We start from the raw sequence: 22,358 nt of genomic DNA, 5'->3' as shown, positions 1-22,358 counted from the left end.
CTTTCTTCTGGCTCCTCATATAGGAACAGGGAGCCTGGCTTTACACCCACCTAACAGATAACCTTTTAAGAGAGTTTCTAGCCCAAAGATCCTTGGAAGATAAAGATATTTAAAATAACACATTTCTACCATTTGCAAAAGCCAAGACATGGAAACAACCTAAGTGTCCATCGACAGAGGAATGGATAAAGAAGATGTGGTTCATATATATAATGGAATACTACTCAGCCACAACAAAGAATGAAATAATGCCATTTGCAGCAACATGGATGGACCTAGACATGATCATACTAAGTGAAGTCAGTCAGACAGAGAAAGACAAATATCATATGATATCACTTGTATGTGGAATCTAAAATATGGCACAAACGAACCTATCTACGAAACAGAAACAGACTCACGGATGTAGAGGAGAGACTGGTGGTTGCTAAGGGGGAGGGGGGTTGGGGGAGGGATGGTGTGGGAAGTTGGGGTCAGCAGATGTAAACTATTATATATAGAATGGATAAACAACAAGATCCTACTGTACAGCACAGGGAACTATACTCAATATCCTGAGATAAACCATAATGGAAAAGAATATTTAAAAAAGAGTGTATATATATATATATATATATATATATATGTAAAGCGAAATCACTTTGCTGTACAGCAGAAAGTACCACAATATTGTAAATCTACTATACTTCAATAAAAAATAAAATACTATTTAAGGTAACATAAAAATAAAATAACACATTTTTTAGGAAAAATATAAAAGTACCACTTTTGCGCTTTTGCTTGAACACTGCCATTTCAAAACACACTTACGTTGACATAGAATTGTTTGTCAAAAACACCTTTAGTAACACTGAAAAACCACAAGGAATTACCAACATTCAACCAGTTTTGACCTACAAAGCAGCAGCTTCACGTGCCACTGATTCCGTAATCGGGAGAGCATTTGTGAGGCAATTCATTTCATACAAACTCTCTTTTGCTCATTTGCTAATGTGAAGTTAAAGTGAAAACAATGTTAAGTTTTTCTAATATGCACCTGGATAAGACTTCACTAAACAATTTCCACAAATCTCAAATACTCCTTATTTAATTTTGGTGTTTATAACTACCAAATACATACTATAATATTCATAAGCCAAAAAGCGGATGCTAAAATAAGTTCGCATACTATACCATACAGGAAAAGTTGTCAATGCTAAAAAAGTTGAAAAGTATACCTTATAGGGAAAATGTAACTATTTAAATGAAACACTTGTTATAAAGCTAGACAAGTTCAATGCTTTGTTCTCCAGAAAAGTATGCTGTATTGTGTCCGACAAGAAATCTGTGATTCATGCAACTTCCCTGCCCACTAACTCCAATCAATATCCCCAAATAAAAATCAATGTGTGGGGCTTCCCTGGTGGCGCAGTGGTTGAGAGTCCGCCTGCCGATGCAGGGGACACGGGTTCGTGCCCCGGTCCGGGAAGATCCCACATGCCGTGGCCGCGGAGCGGCTGTGCCCGTGAGCCATGGCCGCTGAGCCTGTGCATCCGGAGCCTGTGCTCCGCAACGGGAGAGGCCACAACAGTGAGAGGCCCGCGTACCGCAAAAAAAAAAAAAAAAAAAATCAATGTGTGTTTTAATAACAACACAATGAATAATGTTAATGATAATATCATGAGATGAATTCATCCCACATTGTTTCTCCCAAGCAGAAAGATTTTCCTTCTATGAGATAGTGCATTACAAACTGCAGGAATCTAAAGGCAATAAATTCTTAGGGTGTAAGAACAACAAGAAGAAGAAAACCTATAATGATAGATCACCTTTCGAGGTGAGCCAACACTGTTTTAATACCTTCATTTATTGTAAAACACACACACATACGCGGAGCGTACTCTCTATCTTAAAAAGGTTGCGTTTCCACATTTATGTCCAGGAAGTCTTCAGGAAGAAGCAGTGTCCTGAAATGCAATGCCATCTATTTGTAACCCTAGTTTTAAGAGGCAAGATTGACACCTATCTTTCCCCACAAAAAAATTAGGCTGCGAAATAGAACCTGGGGTTCTGTCCTTGGTGTGGATCAGAAATGCGACAGTTACACACACTTGAAGACGTCTGGATTCCCATGGCTTCTCAGCCATGCAAGGGTTACAGACGAGCACAGAAAATTCATGGTTAGTATAGCTTCTGTTATACAGCAGAAACTAACACACCATTGTAAAGCAATTATACTCTAATAAATATGTTAAATAATAATAATAATAATAAAAAAGAAAGAAAATTCATGGTTGGCCACTTACTGGGGACATGGAAGCAGCCTAAATGTCAATCAACAGACGAATGGATAAGGAAAATGTGGCATGCACATACACTAGAATACTTTTCAGCCTTAAAAAAGGAGGACATCCCGACATCTGCAGCAACATGGATGAACCTGGGACATATTTATGTTCAGGGAAACAAGCCAGATGTGGAAGGACAAATACTGTATGATTCTACAGACACGTGGAATCTAAAGTAGTCAAACTCATGGAAGCATGAGTAGCATGGGAGGGGTTGGGAGAGGGGGAAACAGAGGGAGGGGAAAACAGCGAGGTATTAGTCAAAGGTCACAAAGTTTCAGTTGTACGAGATGAACATGCCCTAGAGCTCTCCTGTACAGCAGAGAGCCTACAGGTAATAATACTGTAGGTAAACAATTTGCTAAGAGGGTAGATTTCTGTTAAGTGTTCTTATCATAAAAATTAAAATAAAATCATAAAAATAAAGAAGGTGGGAGTAAACTTTTGGAGGTGATGGACGTGGTTACAGCATAAATTGTGATGATGGTTTCACAGGTGTACACTGATCTCCAAACTCATCAAGTTGTGTGCCTTGATTACGTACAGCTTTTTGCATGGCAATCATTCCTCAGTAAAGTGGTTAAAAAATTAATAAGTAGTGTTTCCACATTTTCAAAATTCATCACCTGTTTTTGTTTTTTTCTCCCCACAATGATTCAAAAGTTTACTAGAGTTGAAAGGATGCTTCAACAGTACTGGTTGGGTTTTCGGTAAGCTCTGAATTCAGGGTGATTCGATGGCAGGTGAGACTGAATCAGCAGCAGCCGGTGGGTGCACGGGGGGCAGAGACCACATCCACCCACGTCAACCCTTCCGTGGAATCACCCCAGAAAGCCCAAGAAGAGTGCTTTGCTTTGCTTTGGGTACGCATGTATATTTCTTCTTTCGATTTCATTAGCTCTTTTTTTCACAATTTTTATATGAACAGAGAGGATTTGTATTTTCTTATGATGTTAGTTATTATGACTGTGATTGTTATAAAGAGAAAATGGGGTGGTTCTGTTTCCCCACCAAGCCTCCCAGTTCACTCCAGAATGCTGTACAGATATTATCATTTTCTAAGAATGCCTCGACATGAAGAAGGTTGGGAAGTACAGCTCTGGGTTCTCAGCAGGGGCAGTGACTCCCATCCCAGGGGCTAGAAATGTGGGCAGGTGTGTTTAACTGCTGCAGTAGCCAGCAGGTGCTGTGGACACGCACTGTCCAGAGTCTGGGACATGCGGGGCAGCCCCACAATGAATAACTATCCTGCCCAGAATACCCACAGTGACCCTACTGAGAAACCCGCTCGCTGGTTGCTCTCACAAATGGTTTATATATAGCCCAGAAACCCGTATAGGTTAAGAGCCACGTCAAAGAGATTCCTCTTGACACAACTAGAAACATGAAAATTACCACAGAAAACATCTTGTTAGTGAAGGCAAACATACAGTAAAGGTGGTAAATCAGCCGTGTATAAAGCTAGTAGGAAGGTTAAAAGACAAAGAGTAGGAAAATCACCTGTATACCACAATCTACATAGTTAACGGAGATGCAAAACAAAAAGATGTAAAATACGTACGACGTCAAAACCAGTAAATGTTGGGGGGAGCAGGGTGGGGAAGTAAAAAGGCAGCGTTGTTAAAATGTGCTTGAACTCAGAGAACAGCAAGGTAACATAATCACGTAGATCGACAGACAGTCAATACAGTACGTAACTATGTAACATCTTTGTACGGTGACAGATGGAAACTAGACTTATCGTGGGGATCATCTTCAAATGTAGACACATATTGAATCACTATGTTGTGTAACAGGAACTGACACAGAGTTGTAGGTCAATCATACTTCAAAACCAACCAGTCAAACAAACAAACTCAGAGAAAAAGAGATCCAATTCGTGGGGACCAGAGGCGGGGAGTGGGGAAGGGGCAATTCGACGCAGGCAACCAAAGGTCCAAACTTCCAGGTGTAAGATAAATAAGTCCTAGGGATGTCACGTACAACATGATACATATAATTAACCCTGCCATATGTTATACGTGAAAGTTAAACAAGTAAATCCTAAGAGTTCTCACCACAAGGAAAGAAGGTTTTTTTTTTTTCTATTTATTTGAATTTGTATCCATACGAAATGATGAATGTTCAGTAAACTTAATGTGATAATCGTTTCAAGTACGCAAGTCAAATCACTATGTCGTACAGCTTAAACTTATACAGGGCTGCACGTCAGTCGTATCTCAAGGAAACTGGAAAAAATATTCTACTTGGGCAAACCTGATGCAAAGTCAACCCCAATTTGTGTGCTAATAAAGCTTGAGTTTATCCATCTCATCCCTTAGCAAGAATTCTGTTTCTTCCACCACTCAGAACATTCTAAGCACGTTCGTCCAATATTAACTGTAGTCAAAGAACTATTCAAGTGCAATAACTTGTTCACAGTGACCATTTGTGGCAAAATAAACAGGCACCAAATGAAAGGAAAGATGAACAAAAAGAAAGAAATTGATTCTACGTGGAAAGATGTAAACCTCCCAAACTACTGGTTTCCTCTGTCTTTGTGTGTCAGTGAATTTCAACCAAAAGGGTTAGGTGCTTAACTCCTGTGAAATTCTCTTAAGTCTTACCTGGCTTCTTCTAGGACTTTTCCCATCACTTTGTTTTTTTCTCCCTGCTTAACGTCTTCATTTAAATCAGTTCCACCAAAGATGATTCCAAAAGGAATTCCATGACCTGCAAAATAGGATAATTAACAAAGCACAGATCACCTTCGGAAACACCCCTTGGTAACCATCCCAAAGCGACGATATCAAAAACTGAAGTTCCCACAACGTAGGGGGCATATTTGGTTGTTTGTTGAATTTTACCCACAGCTCTTCTGAATAGAACAGGTGTCACTGTTAAGAACATGACATGGGGTTAATCACGTGAGACAAGACGATTTTAAATCAATTTGCTTTCAATTTTAACACATGAAAAATGTTGTTGGCCTCCATCTATCAAAGCCAAGCGTATCGTTCGGAAATGGGTTAATCTGGAGCTACTGGTGCTCTTATGACAGAAAAAGAGGGCTTCAAATTTAGATCTGCTGTTCATAGTAACCGTCACCGTGCTGGCAAGGAACCAAGAGGGAGAGGAAAGAGACACAGACTGTATCTTCAGGCACACACAGTACAACAGCAATGACAGAACGTGGAGGGCACAAATATATGGGAACCAAAAATACTGGAGATGTTGCGTGCGTCAAATGGAAAAGGATTCCCCCCCGGGAGCATGTTTATTCTGAATGAAGGGCCCTGGGCTGACGGAAGGCACATTCCCTGGCTGGGTCATTTCACAAGGCACCAAGCGTGCACAGGTCAAGTTAAACAGTGTGCTCGTCACACAGGGCTCCCTAGAAGGACTTCCAAAGGTCAATAACAATTTCAAAAGAGCAAAGGCAAACCACTAAACAGACCAGATCTAACTTCAGTCCATACTGGGGTTTCTCAAACAAGCCATCTCTACTGAGATTCAATATGTAAGTGGAGAAGGTACAGATCTTTCCTTGGATTTGCCTTAGAAGCGTTTGTCACGCAAATGAGCAGATTCTATCTATCTTTTCTCTTTCTGGTGAAGTGCCTCTCACTTCACTGCGAAGAATTCAGCCTTTAGCTCCTAAGCACACCAATAACACATAAGAGGTACAGAAAGGCTGTGAGTAAAAAACTCAAATGAAAACTTCAAAAAAAATTTTTTAAGTAAAAAAAAAATCAAGTGCATTTTGATTAACACAATATGTGTGTAGGAAAACAATAAACATACATTTCTCTGTACAAAGAACACCTGTGAAAGGATAAACAGAAAAAACCTAGCTGCTGTTGTCTCTATAGAAGGGACCCTGGCAGTCCAGTGGTTAGGGCTCAATGCTTTCACTGAGGGCCCAGGTTCAAGCCCTGGCTGGGGAACTAAGATTCCACAAGCTGCACGGTGTGGCCAAAAGAAAAAAGAAGGAACCCGGAAGGCGACTGATTTGGAACAGGAGAGAAACTTACTTCTTTTCCCTCTATAACACTTTATATTGTTTGCACTTCTTACTATGGACTGGTGTGACCTTTTCCAAAAGTACTAAACAGTCAGGCAGACACGGAAAGGCGAGTGTGGTAGAGATGATTCCTCTTCTGCCATGGGCTTAGACTTTGGGGGATGCTGAGATGGGGAGAATGATTTTAGCACGTGGGATGGACTTGAATCTTTGGGGACCAGAGAAAGGTCTGTGGTAGGTAGAATAATGGCCTCCAAAGACGTCCATCTGTAATTCCCAGAATCTATGAATATGTTACACGGCGAAGGGAAATTAAGGTTTTGACTAATCTCTTCCTGTTTCTTGTTGAGAACATGCTTTAGGCTCGAACCTAAAACAACAGGCAGCATCAAGTGTCTGATTAAGAAGCCAGGTTCAGGAAACCACAAGATTTTCTTCTCAGCCAGCTACTGGGAGTGACCGGTTTCCAGCGTAAGCACTGATGTGGAAAGATCGCTAAGTTATGCACTTAAATATACAAAGTAGGGCTTCCCTGGTGGCGCAGCGGTTGAGAGTCCGCCTGCCGATACAGGGGACGCGGGTTCGTGCCCCGGTCCGGGAAGATCCCACGTGCCGCAGAGCGGCTGGGCCCGTGAGCCATGGCCGCTGAGCCTGCGCGTCCGGAGCCTGTGCTCCGCAACGGGAGGGGCCACAACGGTGAGAGGCCCGCGTACCACAAAAAAAAAAAAAAAAAATATATATATATATATATATATATATATATACACACACACAAAGTAAGGCCTGCATATGAAGAGAGGGTCCAACTTCCTACGGTGTGGGAGGCAAGAGCGAGAGCTGGAAGATTAAATAAGGCTTGATAGAGTGCAGGGAAACAGGAAGTCACCTTTAGCAATGAAACGTCTGAAATTTCAGAAGTGACACATTTTGCTAAGTGAGGTGCTATCCCCGTATGATGATTCCTGTAGGTAACTTGGGGCCTCAAGTGACATACTATCTCCTGAAAAGCTGCCACTGCCATGTCATTTAATTCATATTTGGAGAAAGCCACTCACGGCTCAACAACAAAATTATCTGCCCTGCCTCTACTCGGTGGCCGCTGGGCTCTCAGTGAAGTCAAGTTGGCCTTGGGAGGGTTAAGAAGAAATATCCAAAAATTGTAGCTAAAGCCAAGAGGATGACTGCATGCACATCCTTTCGAGGTCCAAGGAAGCAGTGGTTTTTGTTTTTGATTTATATTTATTTATTTATTTCTGGCTGCATTGGGTCTTCGTTGCTGCACGCGGGCTTTCTCTAGTTGCGGCGAGCAGGGGCTACTCTTCGTCGTGGTGCGCGGGTTTCTCACTGCGGTGGCTTTTCTTGTTGCGGAGCACAGGCTCTAGGTGCGCAGGCTTCAGCAGTTGTGGCACACGGGCTCAGTAGTTGTGGCTCGTGGGCTCAGTAGTTGTGGCTCGCGGGCTCTAGAGTGCAGGCTCAGTGGTTGTGGAGCACGGCCTTAGTTGCTCTGCAGCATGTGGGATCTTCCCGGACCAGGGCTCGAACCTGTGTCCCCTGCATTGGCAGGAGGATTCTTAACCACTGCGCCACCAGGGAAGCCCAGAAGCAGTGTTTAAAGGTCCCCGTGGACTCGTTTTCTAAGAGAAGGTACTGTTGTTTGACCTCAGTATTTACTACTAATTAAGAGGTCACGCTCTGTGCAGTTGCATCCAACAGTTTGCAGGCAGAGATGCCAATCATTTTGCTGCAGTTGTCATGGTTTATGTTAGAAGTCAATTTGTCTGGGCTAAGGGAGGCCCAGAGAGCTGGTATAACATGATTTCTGGATGTGTCTGGGAGGATGTTTCTGGAAGAGATTAGCATTTGAATCTGTAGTCTGAGGAAGGAAGATCTCCCTCAACAATGCAGGTGGGCCTCACCCAATCCGTTGAGGGCTTGAATAGAACTAAAAGGGGGAGGAAGGGTGAATTCATGCTCTCTGCTTAAACTGGGACATCCATCGTCTCCTGCCCTCGGACATCACCACTCCTGGTTCTTGGGCTTCTAGACTCAGACTGGGGCTTACACCGTCAGCCCCCCAATTCTCAGGCTTTCAGACTCGGGTTGAATGAAACCACCAGTTTTCCTGGGTGTCCAGCTTGCAGATGGCAGACTGTGGGAATTCTCAGCCTCTATAATCACATAGCCAATCCCTATAATAAATATTCACATACATATGTGTGTGTGTGTGTGTATCTATATCTACATCTGTATCTATATCTATATTTCCTCTTGGCTCTGTTTCTCTAGAAAACCCTGACTAACACACCAGTAGAAAAGATAGCTCCCCGCAACCCTCAGGACTTCCCTGGTGGTCCAGTGGTTAAGACTTTGAGCTTCTACTGCAGGGGGCATGGGTTCAATTCCTGGCTGGGGAACTAAGATCTCGCATACCATGCAGCACGGCCAAAAAAAAAAAAAAAAAAGAAAAGAAAAGAAAGCCCCAAAACTTACGGTTGATTGCCCTGCTGGACATAACCAGTTCTGCAGCTAACCTAATCCTAGCATATTCAAATTTCAGTCCCTCCGTGGATGGATCTAGAGACTGTCATACAGAGTGAAGTAAGTCAGAAGGACAAAAACAAATATTGTATATTAACGCATATATGTGGAAACTAGAAAAATGGTACAGATGAACCGGTTTGCAGGGCAGAAATAGAGACACAGATGTAGAGAACAAACGTATGGCCATCAAGGGGGGAAACTGGGGGTGGTGGTGTGATGAATTGGGAGTTTGGGATTGACATGTATACACTGATGTGTATAAAATGGATGACTAATAAGAACCTGCTGTATAAAAAAAAATAATAAAATTCAAAAATTCAAAAAAAAAAATCTCAGTCCCTCAAATGCTCTTTAAACTGGCTTTAGTATCTTAGTAGTTTCTTCATTAATAAATCAGTTGAATAAACTCTCTCCTATGTGCTCACTTCTATATTTTGTGAAAGAGTCACATTTCTAACTTTTGAAAATTAGACTTTGAGTTAAGAAATACACATCAAAAACATTCAGGATAAAACTCTTCATGCCGTAGGGACTTCCCTGGTGGCGCAGTGGTTAGGAATCCGCCTGCCAGTGCAGGGGACAGGGGTTCAATCTCTGGTCCGGGAAGATCCCACATGCTGTGGAGCAACTACGCCCGTGCACCACAACTACTGAGCCTGCGCTCTAGAGCCTGTGAGCCACAACTACTGAGCCCACGTGCCACAACTACTGAACCCTGCGCACCTAGAGCCTGTGCTCCGCAACAAGAGAAGCCACCACAATGAGAAGGCTGTGCGCAGCAACGAAGACCCTATACAGCCAAAAATAAATAAATTAATTTTTTTTTTAAATTGTAAAAAAAAATGACTCTTCATGCCGTAAAAACAGGTTCAGTATATATGCATCCATTCTCAATTGGTGTAGTTACATCATTTTTAGAAAACTACTCCATTTAGAAGAGCAAAGCAAAAAGATGATTGTATCCCTTCCATTTCTGAGCAGGGATAAGCCGCTTCATCGATGTTTAAGTTAAAATCGCAGGCGCCCTGGTTTTGTGACTGCTAGGGCTCCACCTTTGGGGAAGGGGGGGTTACCTGGCAAAAGTCTACCCCCTCTATATAGATGAAGAGCCATAGCTGCCTCCAAGCTCTCAGCCTTGATGAAGTTGGAGATTTCGGATGGGCTTTCAAAGTCCAAGGCATTTTTCAGAATACACACGTGACCCGCAGCTTCTAGATGGTCCCTTTATCAAAAAATACAGAGAAAGAAAAAGACAGGAGAGAAAAACATTAAAAGGGCACAAGTTGCTGCTGTGGTTAAAACTGAAAACCAATCCAAAGATTAGTCAAATCAGAAGTTAATACTACATATTTTCTGAATTGTCCTTTAGAGACAATCCACCTAAAATAACATTCATCCACCAGTCTCAGACACCAGGACTGGGACTGGCACCGAGGCCAGCAGGATGAAGGGCCACTTCAGGAAGGCTTGGCAGCCTTGACACATGAGGCACCCACGGCCTCTTCCAGTGATATCTGCTGCACCAGAAAGCTCCCTTCCCTTCTTTAATTCTTTGATTTCACTTTTTCCTCCTGTTTCTCAAAGTTTGTGTTTAGGCATCTGGGACTCAGTTTTTCATCTTTTGTTTTGTTTTGTTTTGTTTGTCATGGACTGCAATTTTATGGTGATACCTATTTTTCTATTGGTTGTTAGGGTTTTTTCTTATTGACTTATGAGAGTTCTTTACATATTAAGCAAATTAGCTTCTTTCCTTTTGTACGTGTTGTAAATAGTTGTGTTCAAAAGTCACCCATTATCAGAGCTTCAAGAAATACTCCATGGCCTTTCCATTCTACCTCCCAAATATCTTTCAAATATGTCTCTTTTCTTCTCATCCCGGTTCAGTTCCTTGCAACAGAAATCTAAAATACAAATCCGATAAACCAAAAAGAAACTTCCTGAATGGCAGAAATAGCATGAGCAAAGTCAGAGGACAAATGAGAAACTGGGGGGAAAAAACACAACTATTTACAACACGTACAAAAGGAAAGAAGCTAATTTGCTTAATATGTAAAGAACTCTCATAAATCAATAAGAAAAAACCCTAACAACCCAATAGAAAAATAGGTATCACCATAAAATTGCAGTCCATGACAAACAAAACAAAACAAAAACAAAAAAAACCCTACAATTGGGCTTTTAAATATGAGAAATGGTGATCAACTTCAGTCATCCTTTCAATGTAGAAAATCTGTAAAGAACAAGAGTCTGCCTATGGCTTCATGAAATAAACATTCCTATACTGGGTAAACTGGTACAACCTCTTCCGTGGGCAAAGTAGAAACAGCTAATATATGTAAAATGCACAAACTCTGTGAACAAACAACTCCACTTCTCAGAACTGATTCCAAAGACACACTTGGATATGAGTGCAAAACATGCACCCAAGAATAAGCACCGAGGCTATATCCGAAGTAGCAAAAAGACTAACGCTGACCTCAGTATGCGTCAGTAGGGGACCAGTCATATTATGGCGCATATGAGGTACTCAGGTCTGATGCCATGAAAAGAGTACAGATCACTGTTAAGTCATTTAGAATGAACTCCAAGACACATTGTTAATGAAAAGAGGACACGTTGTTAATGAAGTGTTCTTCAAAAGTGAAGAACACCTTGTGCATATATAGTATGTGTGCACAGAACATCTCTAGAAGGATACAGAAGAAATAGATAATAATGATTCTGTCTAAAGAAGACCAGGGACCAGGGTGGGGGAGAGATTATCTTCTCATCACAGACCATTTTGCATGGCTGGATTCTTTGACCAGATGCATATATTATCTTTTTTTTTTTTTTTTTGCGGTACGCGGGCCTCTCACTGTTGTGGCCTCTCCCGTTGTGGAGCACAGGCTCCAGACGCGCAGGCTCAGTGGCCATGGTCACGGGCCCAGCCGCTCTGCGGCATGTGGGATCTTCCCTGACCGGGGCACGAACCCGTGTCCCCTGCATCAGCAGGCAGACTCTCAACCACTGCGCCACCAGGGAAGCCCTATCTTATCTTTTAAAATTGTTTGAGGTGCATGTGAATATACAACCAATCCAACCAGGTTCATTAAAACCCTCAAATGGGGACTCCCCTGGCAGTCCAGTGGTTAAGACTCTGTGCTTGCACTGCAGGGGATGCGGGTTTGATCCCTGGTTGGGGAACTAACATTCTGCATGCTGCATGGCACGGCCAAAAAAAAAATTAAAAAAACAAAACAAAAAACCTCAAATGGCTTGGGGTAGTCAGCCCAAATGTCAACTCCATGAGAATGGGGCCTGGATCTGTCTTGCTTACTGAATAAAATAATGGCTGAATGTGTCTCTGGGATCAAGTCCAAACGCCCTAGCCTAGCACACAGCACCCTTCATAGCCTGCATCCCCTGCACAGCCAGGTGCATCCCACTCTTGACACCCTTAGCTCCAGTCCAGCCCTTCCACCTGCAGGACACGCAACGCATCATGTCTTCTGAGCCCCGTGACCATATCCCGACGTTCCCCAATGCCAGCTCCCTTCGGTGAAATCTGACAACCCCTGCTGCTAACACAGCTGTCTCTCTCACTGTTTCCATTGTTCTCCGAGCCCATCGCTACCACAATCACTCTGGGATGCAGTTATATGAACAAGGCAGTCACATCGTACTTAGTGCTTCTATTACAGAATCGATAACCTACAAGGACCTACTGTATAGCACAGGGAACTATACTCAATATCTTGTAATAACCTACAATGGAAAAGAATCTGAAAAAAGAATGTGTGTATGTGTGTGTGTGTAGAGAACTGAATCACTTTGTGGTACACCTGAAACTAATGCAACATTGTAAATCAACTATACTCCAAAAAAAAAAAAATTGGAAAAAACACAAAATCAGCACACAGGTGGCCATCAAGGACACTTAAAATTACCCTTGAAAATCTCCTAAATCATCTAGAAGATACTATACTACAAAGTTTAAACCCAATATAGCCATTTTTTCCCCCTAACTCCAGCAATAATAGTTACTCTTCAGCTGAACACCAGATGGATTAGCTGGCTTGCACTTAGGGGCAATAGTGTATCAAATAATAAGAGTAAACACAGAATGAAGGATCTAGAATCTTTAAGCAAAATGACCATAAAATGACCCACCTGCTTACACCGTGGGAGCCTCAGGGGAACTAAGGACTTCTGAAGAAACGTTAGATTCAAATCCTCAAGCCCGCACCCACTCTGGGGAATATGGTGAGAAGCCTCACCTACTCTACTACGGGAATGCACAATTTTCTCTCTCTTTCTCGGTTTTCTCTTTTGTGTTTTAAATTAAATGCACAAGACTGCAGCTGTCACTGGGCCAAGAAAGAAAAACTAAGGCCTGGAGACTTGAGTTGGCTTCTGCTCTTGAAGCATGCTGAGTATCTTGATCTTATCATTTCCACTGTTAATGCTGATCCAATCACTGCCACCGCCCCACGCACCCCCGAACTGTCTGGAAATGCTGATGGCAACTAACTGTTAAGCAGAGCCAGGACAGAAGCCTGCAGGCTGTCTAGCTATCGCTGGCTTCAGCCTAAAACTACACATCATGCAAAACTAAGAAGCCTGCAGGCTGTCTAGCTACCAGCTCCTTCCAGCCTAAAACTACACATCATGCAAAACTAAAGATGTAATGTGCTTCAGAGGATGGGTTAAATAATTGTTATTCCATCTTCTTAAAACTTTAAAATGAGAAGTCAAAAATAAAAAGGTGCTGATAAATGGAAAAGAAACAATTTGAATTCTACTTAGGAAATCCATACCTGAGAGATTTCTGGCTGATGCAGAATCTATAGGGTAGGGCATATGGGATGGGGGTGGTTAGGTAGAGATAACAGCTCGTTCTTGATTTATTAAACCTATTTTCAAATGGCATTTCAACACTAGCTTTATGTATTTATTTATTTATTTGTTTGTTTGTTTATGGCTGTGTTGGGTCTTCGTTTCTGTGCGAGGGCTTTCCCAGTTGCGGCAAGCGGGGGCCACTCTTCATGGCGGTGCACAGGCCTTTCACCGTCGCGGCCTCTCTTGTTGCAGGGCACGGGCTCCAGACGCGCAGGCTCAGTAGTTGTGGCTCATGGGCCGAGTTGCTCCGTGGCATGTGGGATCTTCCCAGACCAGGGCTCGAACCCATGTCCTCTGCATTGGCAGGCGGATTCTTAAGCACTGCGCCACCAGGGAAGCCCAACACTAGCTTTATGATCTCATTAATATTCCAAAATAGTTTTTTTTTTAATCTTAATTCTCTATGGACTGATACTCGAGCCTTCTTTCCAGTTGACTTGTAACAGCTTGTAACAGCTCTGTCCTGGTTCCTTCTGAAACTGAGCAGGGTCCTGTGGGGCTCCTGGGCACAAAATCCTTTCTGTGTCCCCCGTTTCTTGTTTGCAGGAAACAGGCTTCATTCAGCCTCCACAACCTTCCCTGAGTTCCTAAGGGCAGGTTCAAACAACTGCTAATCAGGGAAGGGTGGGGATGCAGAGACAGCAGAGAAGTCAAGACACAGTAGTGCGGCCTGGGGGCAGGGTCCCGGTTGGAGATTCTACCTGAGACCAGATTAAAGGAGTGCAGGCCCTGCACACACCCTAATCCTTATCAGCAACCCCATTCTTGAACCACTGCTATAAAACTCCTCACCAGGTATTTGCATTTCTGTGAAAAAACTTCCCAATTTTAAGTTTGGATTGGGACACACAGTTTCAAGGGCAGGAGCCCGCTGTGTCCCCCTTTGCCTGGCAAAGCAATAAGGCTACCCTTTTCTACTTCACCCAAAACTCTGTCTCCGAGATTTGATTCGGCGGTGGTGCACAGAGGCCGAGCTTTCAGCATTACTTCTGTGAATGATAACTTGATTCAACTAATAAATTCACTGAGCACCTATTATGTCCCAGGAGTTCTGGCTTATTTGGCTTAAGGAAGGCTTTTTATTTATTTATTTATTTATTTTGAGAATGAAAGCATCTCCAATAAATTAAGAGACTTTGAGCACGTTCCAGGAATTGACTGAAGCTCCTTGCACACCCCTGACCCAAGATTCAAAGATTCAGTGGGACTCTACCTGCTTCTACCTGGCTGAAATCCATCCCCTTTAACTGAGTACACAAAAAGGCTTAATCATTTGTGTGTTTAACTTATGTGAATTTCCATAAACTATGATGTCTTGATTAAAGAAAAAAAAAAAAAGATAGCAAGAGAAACAAAAAAGATAGGGCAGGCAACACGAATTGCATTCCATTCCATAGCCGTGAGCCCCTGCATGATCCTGAGGTGGGAAACAGGAATCTAACATTCCTTAAGGCCGTCCCACGCTGTGGGCCTCTGAGTGCGAGCGCCTGGCTGGGAGCAATGCTTCTCACAGGACACAGCACCCACTGGCAGCCCAGTGATGTCAACCAAGGCTCACCTGGTGGGGAAACAGTGTCATGTCACTGGTGGGGCGAAGTCACCTGTGCTGAGCTGTGAAATGCTACCCTCTGACGATATTTCAAAAACGTCTGATATGTTAAAAGAAACGATGCTGGTCTTGAATCCATGGTGGAGCTCAGCAAGATGAAGGCTTTTGTGTGAATGCAATGCCCGCATGAACCCGTGAGCCCCAGTTCGGAAAGGTAAACTGGACAGAGCACTGTCCCCCTTGCCCTTCCGTAAATGAAATGAGATAATAACCCATTTGCAGGACATGGTGTTACCGTGCATATTATCTTTGTGGGTGTGTTTTGCAAACAGTAAAGTGTATCTACTTTTTTAATGCAATTCTAATGGGATTCCCGTACTCAAGAGAATTACTGTTAGGAAATCACTCTCTTTAAAAGGAAGCAAAAATACAATCACAAAACAGGCAAAGCATCTAGATCAGGTCTCAAACCCAAATGTCTGCTGAGCTCAACTGCTGAAATAGATGAATGGGGAGACGGGAGGCGGTGGGGACCATAAGGCATGAGGAGCCCCCACCGAACGGGAGAGAAAGGTCCCATCTGCAGGGGTCAGTCCTGCACTGTCTAATAAGGCAAAGTGGACCAACGGAGCACTGCGGACATGGCAAGTCTGAACAGAGTGGTGCTGAGTGTAAAGTACACACACAGCGCATTCGTAATTTCTGCACTGATGACATGCTGCAATGATATTTGGATATACTGAGTTCATGGGAATGTATTATTAAAATTAATTTAATCTGTTTCTTTCTGCTTTGTTTAAAGTGACTACTAGAACGTTTTAAATGACACATGCGGCTCCCTTCATGTCTGAACAAGCTGGATTAAATCCTCTTCAGCTCTAGACAGCGGGTACCATGCAGACACCGTCTCACGGTGGCCAGTTCTGCCAGTTCGCCAAGAGAAGCCAGGTATTTGAATTTCTGTGAAAAACTTCCCAATTTTAACCACCTCCCCTGCAAGTTATTTCCTGCTCCTTCGATGCCAACAATGTTTGTTATTCCCTTAAGTCTTCAAAAGTTCACAGGTCTGCTTTTCCCCTTGCCTTTATTGATAAGAATCAGTAAAGCTTTCACTCTGAAACGTGTGGCCTCCATAGCATCCATTCCCACGTCCCCGCTTCCTGCAGCCTTGAACGTCCCCGTCACTCATTTGAACGGGAAGCACCCAACCCCCGGATCCAACCAGAGCACCCCACCTATGTACGCTCCCATCCCGGGGTATGCAATTTGGGGCCTGGGGCTGCACTTTCAGACACTCAAACTCACTGTTTCTTGCTGGGCTTGAACTGGATGGACGTAGGGTTGGGAGGTGCTAGGAAAGAAAACCTGACAGGAGTGGGAAGTGGACCCAAGATACAGAGAGCCACTGACTCCTGTCCATGTCCTCTTAGCTGCAAAATCACGCCTGAAGCCCACGCCACCTCCAGACTTTTTATAGGATAAGCCGCGAAATCCCAGTCCTTGTCCAGGCCGACTGGGGTTGGGTTTTCAGTGCCGTGAGGCTGAAAATCTCTGCGAGGATTAGAGACCAGCAGCTTAGAGTCTTTCTCGTTGGCTGATATAAAATCCACTTGTTGCATCTAGCTCCTTGTAAGCCATCAGAATCTCCGACCACAGCGGGTTATCTTTCCCCCATGCCCCTCCATCCCTTCCACGGCAACAGTCCTCTGACCTCAGAGGGTCCCACAGCCCCTCCCTGTCTCCCGTTTCTTGTTTGGAGAAAAAGGCTTTAGTCTCCTAGACCCTCCCTGAATTCCAAAGGATAGACTCAAGAAGTCACTAATTAGGGAAAGGGAGGGGACACAGAACAGAGTAGAAGCAGTCAAGATAGTTCAAAACAAGAAAAACAAATAAAAAGGGAAAAAATTTTCTAAAAAAGAAGAAAAAAAAAAAGAAACAATAGCTCCATGATAAAACAGAGTCCTAGATCTTCCTGAAGTGATACAGATACCAATGTGATGCATCTCTGAGTCATTCTGCAAGAACTAAGACCCCTCACCCAGGTGGAGGATGGTGACTACACACTGAGCGTAACCACGTGGACCCTGAGGACTGAGGTTCCCAGAACATCACTCCGTTACCTCTCCACCAACCAATCAAAAGAAAGGCATGCACCCTTCAGCCCTCATCCCAAATGTTGCCTTTAAAAACCCTTCCCTGAAAACCACTGGGGAGTTTGGGTCTTTGGCGCATGAGCTGCCCATTCTCCTTACTTGGCACCCGCAATAAACACCGTACTTTCCTTCACCACAACCCGGTGTCAGGAGATTGGCTCTGCTGTGCACTGGGCGCGTGGACCCAAGGTTCGGTTGAGTAACACAGTAAGAGGTGCCCACTGCCCACTCGGCAGCACACACCAGAGCTCCACGAGCCTCTCTGACATCTTGTCTCTCCTCTGCTGCATCATCCCAGGTCCTTCCAAATCATTTTCGAATCTATACTCTCCCTCCCTATGTCGCCACCTCAGTCCCTCACTCTGCAATCCTGCTAGCATTCAATCCAGAACCTTCACTGTGGCAACCATTCGGCTCACGCCGGCCAGGCCAGCTGCCCTCTCTTGCTGGCTCTTCAGCTGCCTCGGCTTCTCAACTCCACAAGCCCCTTCCCGCCTCAGGGCATCCACACATACAGGTCCCTTGGCCAGGAATGCTGTTCCCAACCTCTCTCCCTCTTCACCCAGCTAACCTGCAGGTTTGAAACCCCAGCTTAAAAAGTTATTTCTCATACACATATGTTCACAGCGGCACTATTCATAGTAGCCAGTAAGTGGAAACCACCCAAATGTCCTTCAACTGATGGATGGACAAGCAAAATGTGATATGTCCGTCAACGGGATGTATTATTCAGCTATAAAATAATTAAGTACTGATGCATTATGTAAAGTCCTCAAAAAGGACCACATAGCATATGATTCCATTTATAGGAGATGTCCAGAATAGGCAAATCCATGGGGACAGAAAGACTAGTGGTTGCCCAGAGCTGGGGAAGGGGGCATGGGTGGGGGGGGTGACTGCTAATGGGTCTGGGGTGCCTTTTCAGACGGCTGAAAATGTTCTGAAATTAGATAGTGGCAATGGCGTGTGACTTTATGAATATACTAAAAACCACTGAATTGGATGCTTTTAAAAGGGTGAATTTTATGGTATGTGAATTATACCTCAATAAAAGAAACTGTATGAGAAAGAAAAAACTATTTCTCAGGGGAGCCTCCCAGAACCCCCCCAGAACTAGGTCTGTCCTTCGAACATACTTTTACCACCCAGCACTTCTTCCTAGCACTGATCATATTGTAATTAAATAATCTGTGTAATCGTATGTTCGTGCTAGAAGGCTGGAAACTTTTCAAATGACAGGGCTTAACACTGAGCTGATGTGCTAAAAATTCTCTGGCTCAATGGCTGCTGGCTTCTGCAGGGCTCACCTGTCCTTCCCTGGTTCCACGCCCAGGGTCTTCACAGTGCTGTGCCCACTAGAGATGCTCAATAATAAATATTTGCCAAATGAAAACAATAACCGACAATGATTACATCGGGGGAGGAAAGGAAATAGCCTGTTCCCACTGACTTCATGTACATCTGCAGTTTCTGAAACCGAGCAGGACCCTGTGGGGCTACTGGGCTCAGAAGCCTTTCTGTGTCCCCCATTTCTTGTTTGTAGGAAATACGCTGCAGCCTCCAAGACCTTCCCTGAGTTCCAAAGGGCAGGTTCAAACAGTTGCTAATCAGTGGAGGGAGGGGATGCAGAGACAAGGGGGGAGCAGCTAAGACACAATAGAGCAGGGGGATGGGATGAAGTAGGAGACTGGGATTGACATATATACACTACTGTGTATAAAACAGATAACTAATGAGAACCCGCTCTATAGCACAGGGAACTCTACTCAATGTACTGTGGTGACCTAAATGGGAAGGAAATCTAAAAAAGAGGGGATATATGTATACATATAACTGATTCACATTGCTGTATAGCAGAAACTAACATAACATTGTAAAGCAACTACAATCCAATCAAAATTAATTTAAAAAAAAGAAACTATAAAAAGAACTATAAAACTATAAAAAAGAAACCTTGGGGCAGGGTCCTGGTTCCACCTCAAGGGATACACAGAATAACATCTTTGAGCTCTTCTGCAGAACTAAAACCCCCAACAGATGGAAAATGCTAACTACTTGATAAAGCAGTTTTCATTCCAGAGAGAAGGTCACAGTTTTATAACCTCAAGAACCACAGAAGCTCACCAGACCCCCTGAGGCCAGATTAAAGGACTGTAAGGCCCTGCACACACCCTGATCCTTATCAGCACCCCCCCCCCCCCCCCGACCCATTGCTATAAAACTCCTCAGGCACTTCCCTGGTGGTCCAGTGGTTAAGACTCCGCGCTTCCTCCGCGCTTCCACTGCAGGCGGCATGGGTTCAATCCCTGGTTGGGGAACTAAGATCCCGATTGCCGCATGGCTTGGCCAAAACAAACAAAAGCCAAAACAACTCACCAAATCCTCCCGGGTTGGGACACACAGTTTTTTGAGGGCATTAGCCCACTGTGGCCCCCTCTGCCTGGCAAAGCAATACAGCTATTGTTTTCTACTTCACCGAAAACTCTGCTTCCGAGATTCGATTTGGCACCGGGGCACAGAGGCCAGGTTTTCGGCATCATTTCCTTGGCATCTTCTAAAGAAAAAGTAGGAAACTTGAATAGGCTCAGGCTTTTTTCCTTCCCATATGCTTGGCACTCACAGCAGAAGGCAGCTGGGCAGTAGGGTCAGGGTTGCATTGGATGCCACGATGTTTGTCTTTCTTCCTTTTTTTTTTCCCCTTCCAGTGAGTTTCCAGAAAGTCTTGTTTGCTTCTGCTATCTAAAGTGCTTCCCATTCAAATAAAAATACTTTTATACACCGTCTTCCAGACGAAGGCTGAAGGAAAACACAAGTCACAGCCGCTGTACAAAGTGCTGCTGTCGCTCGGGGACGCTGCGTTCACTGGGGCGCCAGGGCGCTCATCCAAGCACTGACTTTTAGGACTCCCTACTCTGGACCTCGGAAGCCTCAATCCTTCACCTTTTCTTCTTTCCCATCTCTCTCTCTTCTTATTTTGTATGTATGTATGTATGTACGTATTCCATTTTAAAATTTTTTTGGCTGTACCGTGCGGCTTGCGGGATCTTAGTTCCCCAACCAGGGATTGAACCTGGGCCCTTGGCAGTGAAAGTGCAGAGTCCTAACCACTGGACCACCAGGGAACTCCCTTCTTTTCCATCTCTTTTCCTGCATTTCCCTAAACCCTTAGCAGTGCTGCAGACAAACCCTAGGTGTGAGGCCCAGGAGTCTAGCAAGCCTCTGATAGTCCGGTTTAGAGCAAGGGGTCAGCATGCCCTCCCTGGAAATGGTCAGAGAGTAAATACCTCTGGGCTGGCAGGTGGCTGATCTCTGGCCAACTGCTCAGCTCTGCTATTTATTTCAGCCTAGCAGGAGGTGCACTTTGAAACTCTGATCTCCTGTTACCTCGTCACTAAAGCAATGTGTGACTTTTGTTTTTGTTTTTTTACATCTGTGACTCGTGCAATTTAAACTTCGACCTTCACTGTTAGCAACTGATCTGAAGCCCTTCGCCTGATTTAGAGGATCCTCAAGATTGCCTGGTTCTTCTGGAAACTGGGGATTAGAGGTGAATGGGGGCCCGTGGGTCCCCTCGCTGCACCCGGCTTCTAGCTGACCCAGGTGACACCATGGGGACACAGACCAAATGGAGACACAGAGAGCAGCGCTGCTGGGCAGGCCAGGCTCCCTGATTCTCGTCCACACAAGAGCCCGTGTAACAGTGCCAGCAAACTGCATACCCCAAGCATAGCTCCTTTTTGTTCAGAGGTGAAAAAACCTCTGATGCAGGTTCCTAACATTTATAGTGCTTAGGAGACAACCCCAGAGAGTAGGCCCTGATTAGGGTTTTAAAAATTCTAGCAAACAGCCCCTAGGTTAGAAGGGAAAGTCACCTGACCCAGGGCAGACTGATTGTACCGAAGGATATGTAAGGTGCCACATGGACAATAAAACAGTCCCTCTCTAGTTATCAGTCCCCAGACAAATATTCCCCCCACATGCCTTCTCCATCACCTACACCTTCTAAAAAACACCTAGACAGCAGAGGTCCAAGGTTACTACAAAGACCCCAATATACCCAGCTTTTCTTGGTTTTCTCTCAGTATTTTCCCTCTATAATGAAGGAAGTTGTGGATTTTTTTTTTTTCCCCTCACTCTTGATGAAGTTAATTTGTAGATCAGGACCCACAAAGTGGAGGCCACCCCGTGGCCCGGCTGGTGTCACAAATCTCAGCGTACGTCAGTCTGTGCACAGGACAGCCCTCGTGGTCAAGGAAACAATACACATCAGTCACGACGCTCTGACTCATCTTTGGCGTGGTCTCTGACCCTAGAAAAATAGGGGCTGCTGCCTTGTAAGGGAATCCCCGATGGCCTAGTCAGTCATGCCCTGTTTCCACGTTGTTGCTTCTGAGATTCTATAAAACTCGCTCTCAGCCAAAATCCCTCAGAAGAGGGCTAGGCCGCTTGGGAGGCCCTGTGCCCCCCAATCCATGGACTGTTTTCCCTTGAATAAGGGGCATCAGCGTCATTACTAAATTGTATTCGTTTTGTCGTTTGACACTCTCCATATTCAACTGCCAAGCCCTGTGCATTTCACTTCTTAAATATGTCACTTCCAAATGGCATCTCCTCTGCCACCATCCTCATCTACCCTTCAGGCTGCAGCCCAAACCACCTTCGATGACACATAAACCTGATAGCGTTTTGTGGTTGCATCCCGTGCCTGACACAAAACTGCAGGTCCTGTGTGACGTGCATCCTACCTGCCTCTCAGCCACGTCTGCAGACTCCCCCGAGAGTGGGGTTTGTCAGCCTCGGTACCACTGACATTTTGAGCTCGTTCAGTCTTTGTCGTAGGGCTGTTCCGTGCATTGCAGGGTGTGTAGCTGCATACCTGGCCTCTACCCACTGGATGCCAGGAG

The 22,358-nt window shown here is 44.4% G+C and overlaps 1 protein-coding gene across 2 annotated transcripts in view; it reads right to left on the bottom strand.

Moving 5' to 3' along the window:
- Positions 1 to 22,358, bottom strand: part of GLT1D1 (glycosyltransferase 1 domain containing 1) — an 89,845-nt gene that overhangs the window by 64,330 nt on the left and 3,157 nt on the right. For both annotated transcript variants that reach the window (XM_065890064.1, XM_065890065.1), the window contains exons 2-3: positions 9,945 to 10,093; positions 4,934 to 5,039 (exon numbers count right to left, since the gene is read on the bottom strand). In XM_065890064.1, the coding sequence (XP_065746136.1) occupies positions 4,934 to 5,039; positions 9,945 to 10,093 (255 nt within the window). The remainder of the gene's footprint in view (positions 1 to 4,933; positions 5,040 to 9,944; positions 10,094 to 22,358) is intronic.

This window comes from Phocoena phocoena, chromosome 13 (genome assembly GCF_963924675.1).
Source record: "Phocoena phocoena chromosome 13, mPhoPho1.1, whole genome shotgun sequence".
Lineage (NCBI taxonomy): Eukaryota > Metazoa > Chordata > Mammalia > Artiodactyla > Phocoenidae > Phocoena > Phocoena phocoena.
This window is presented reverse-complemented; position numbering and strand designations above follow the sequence as displayed.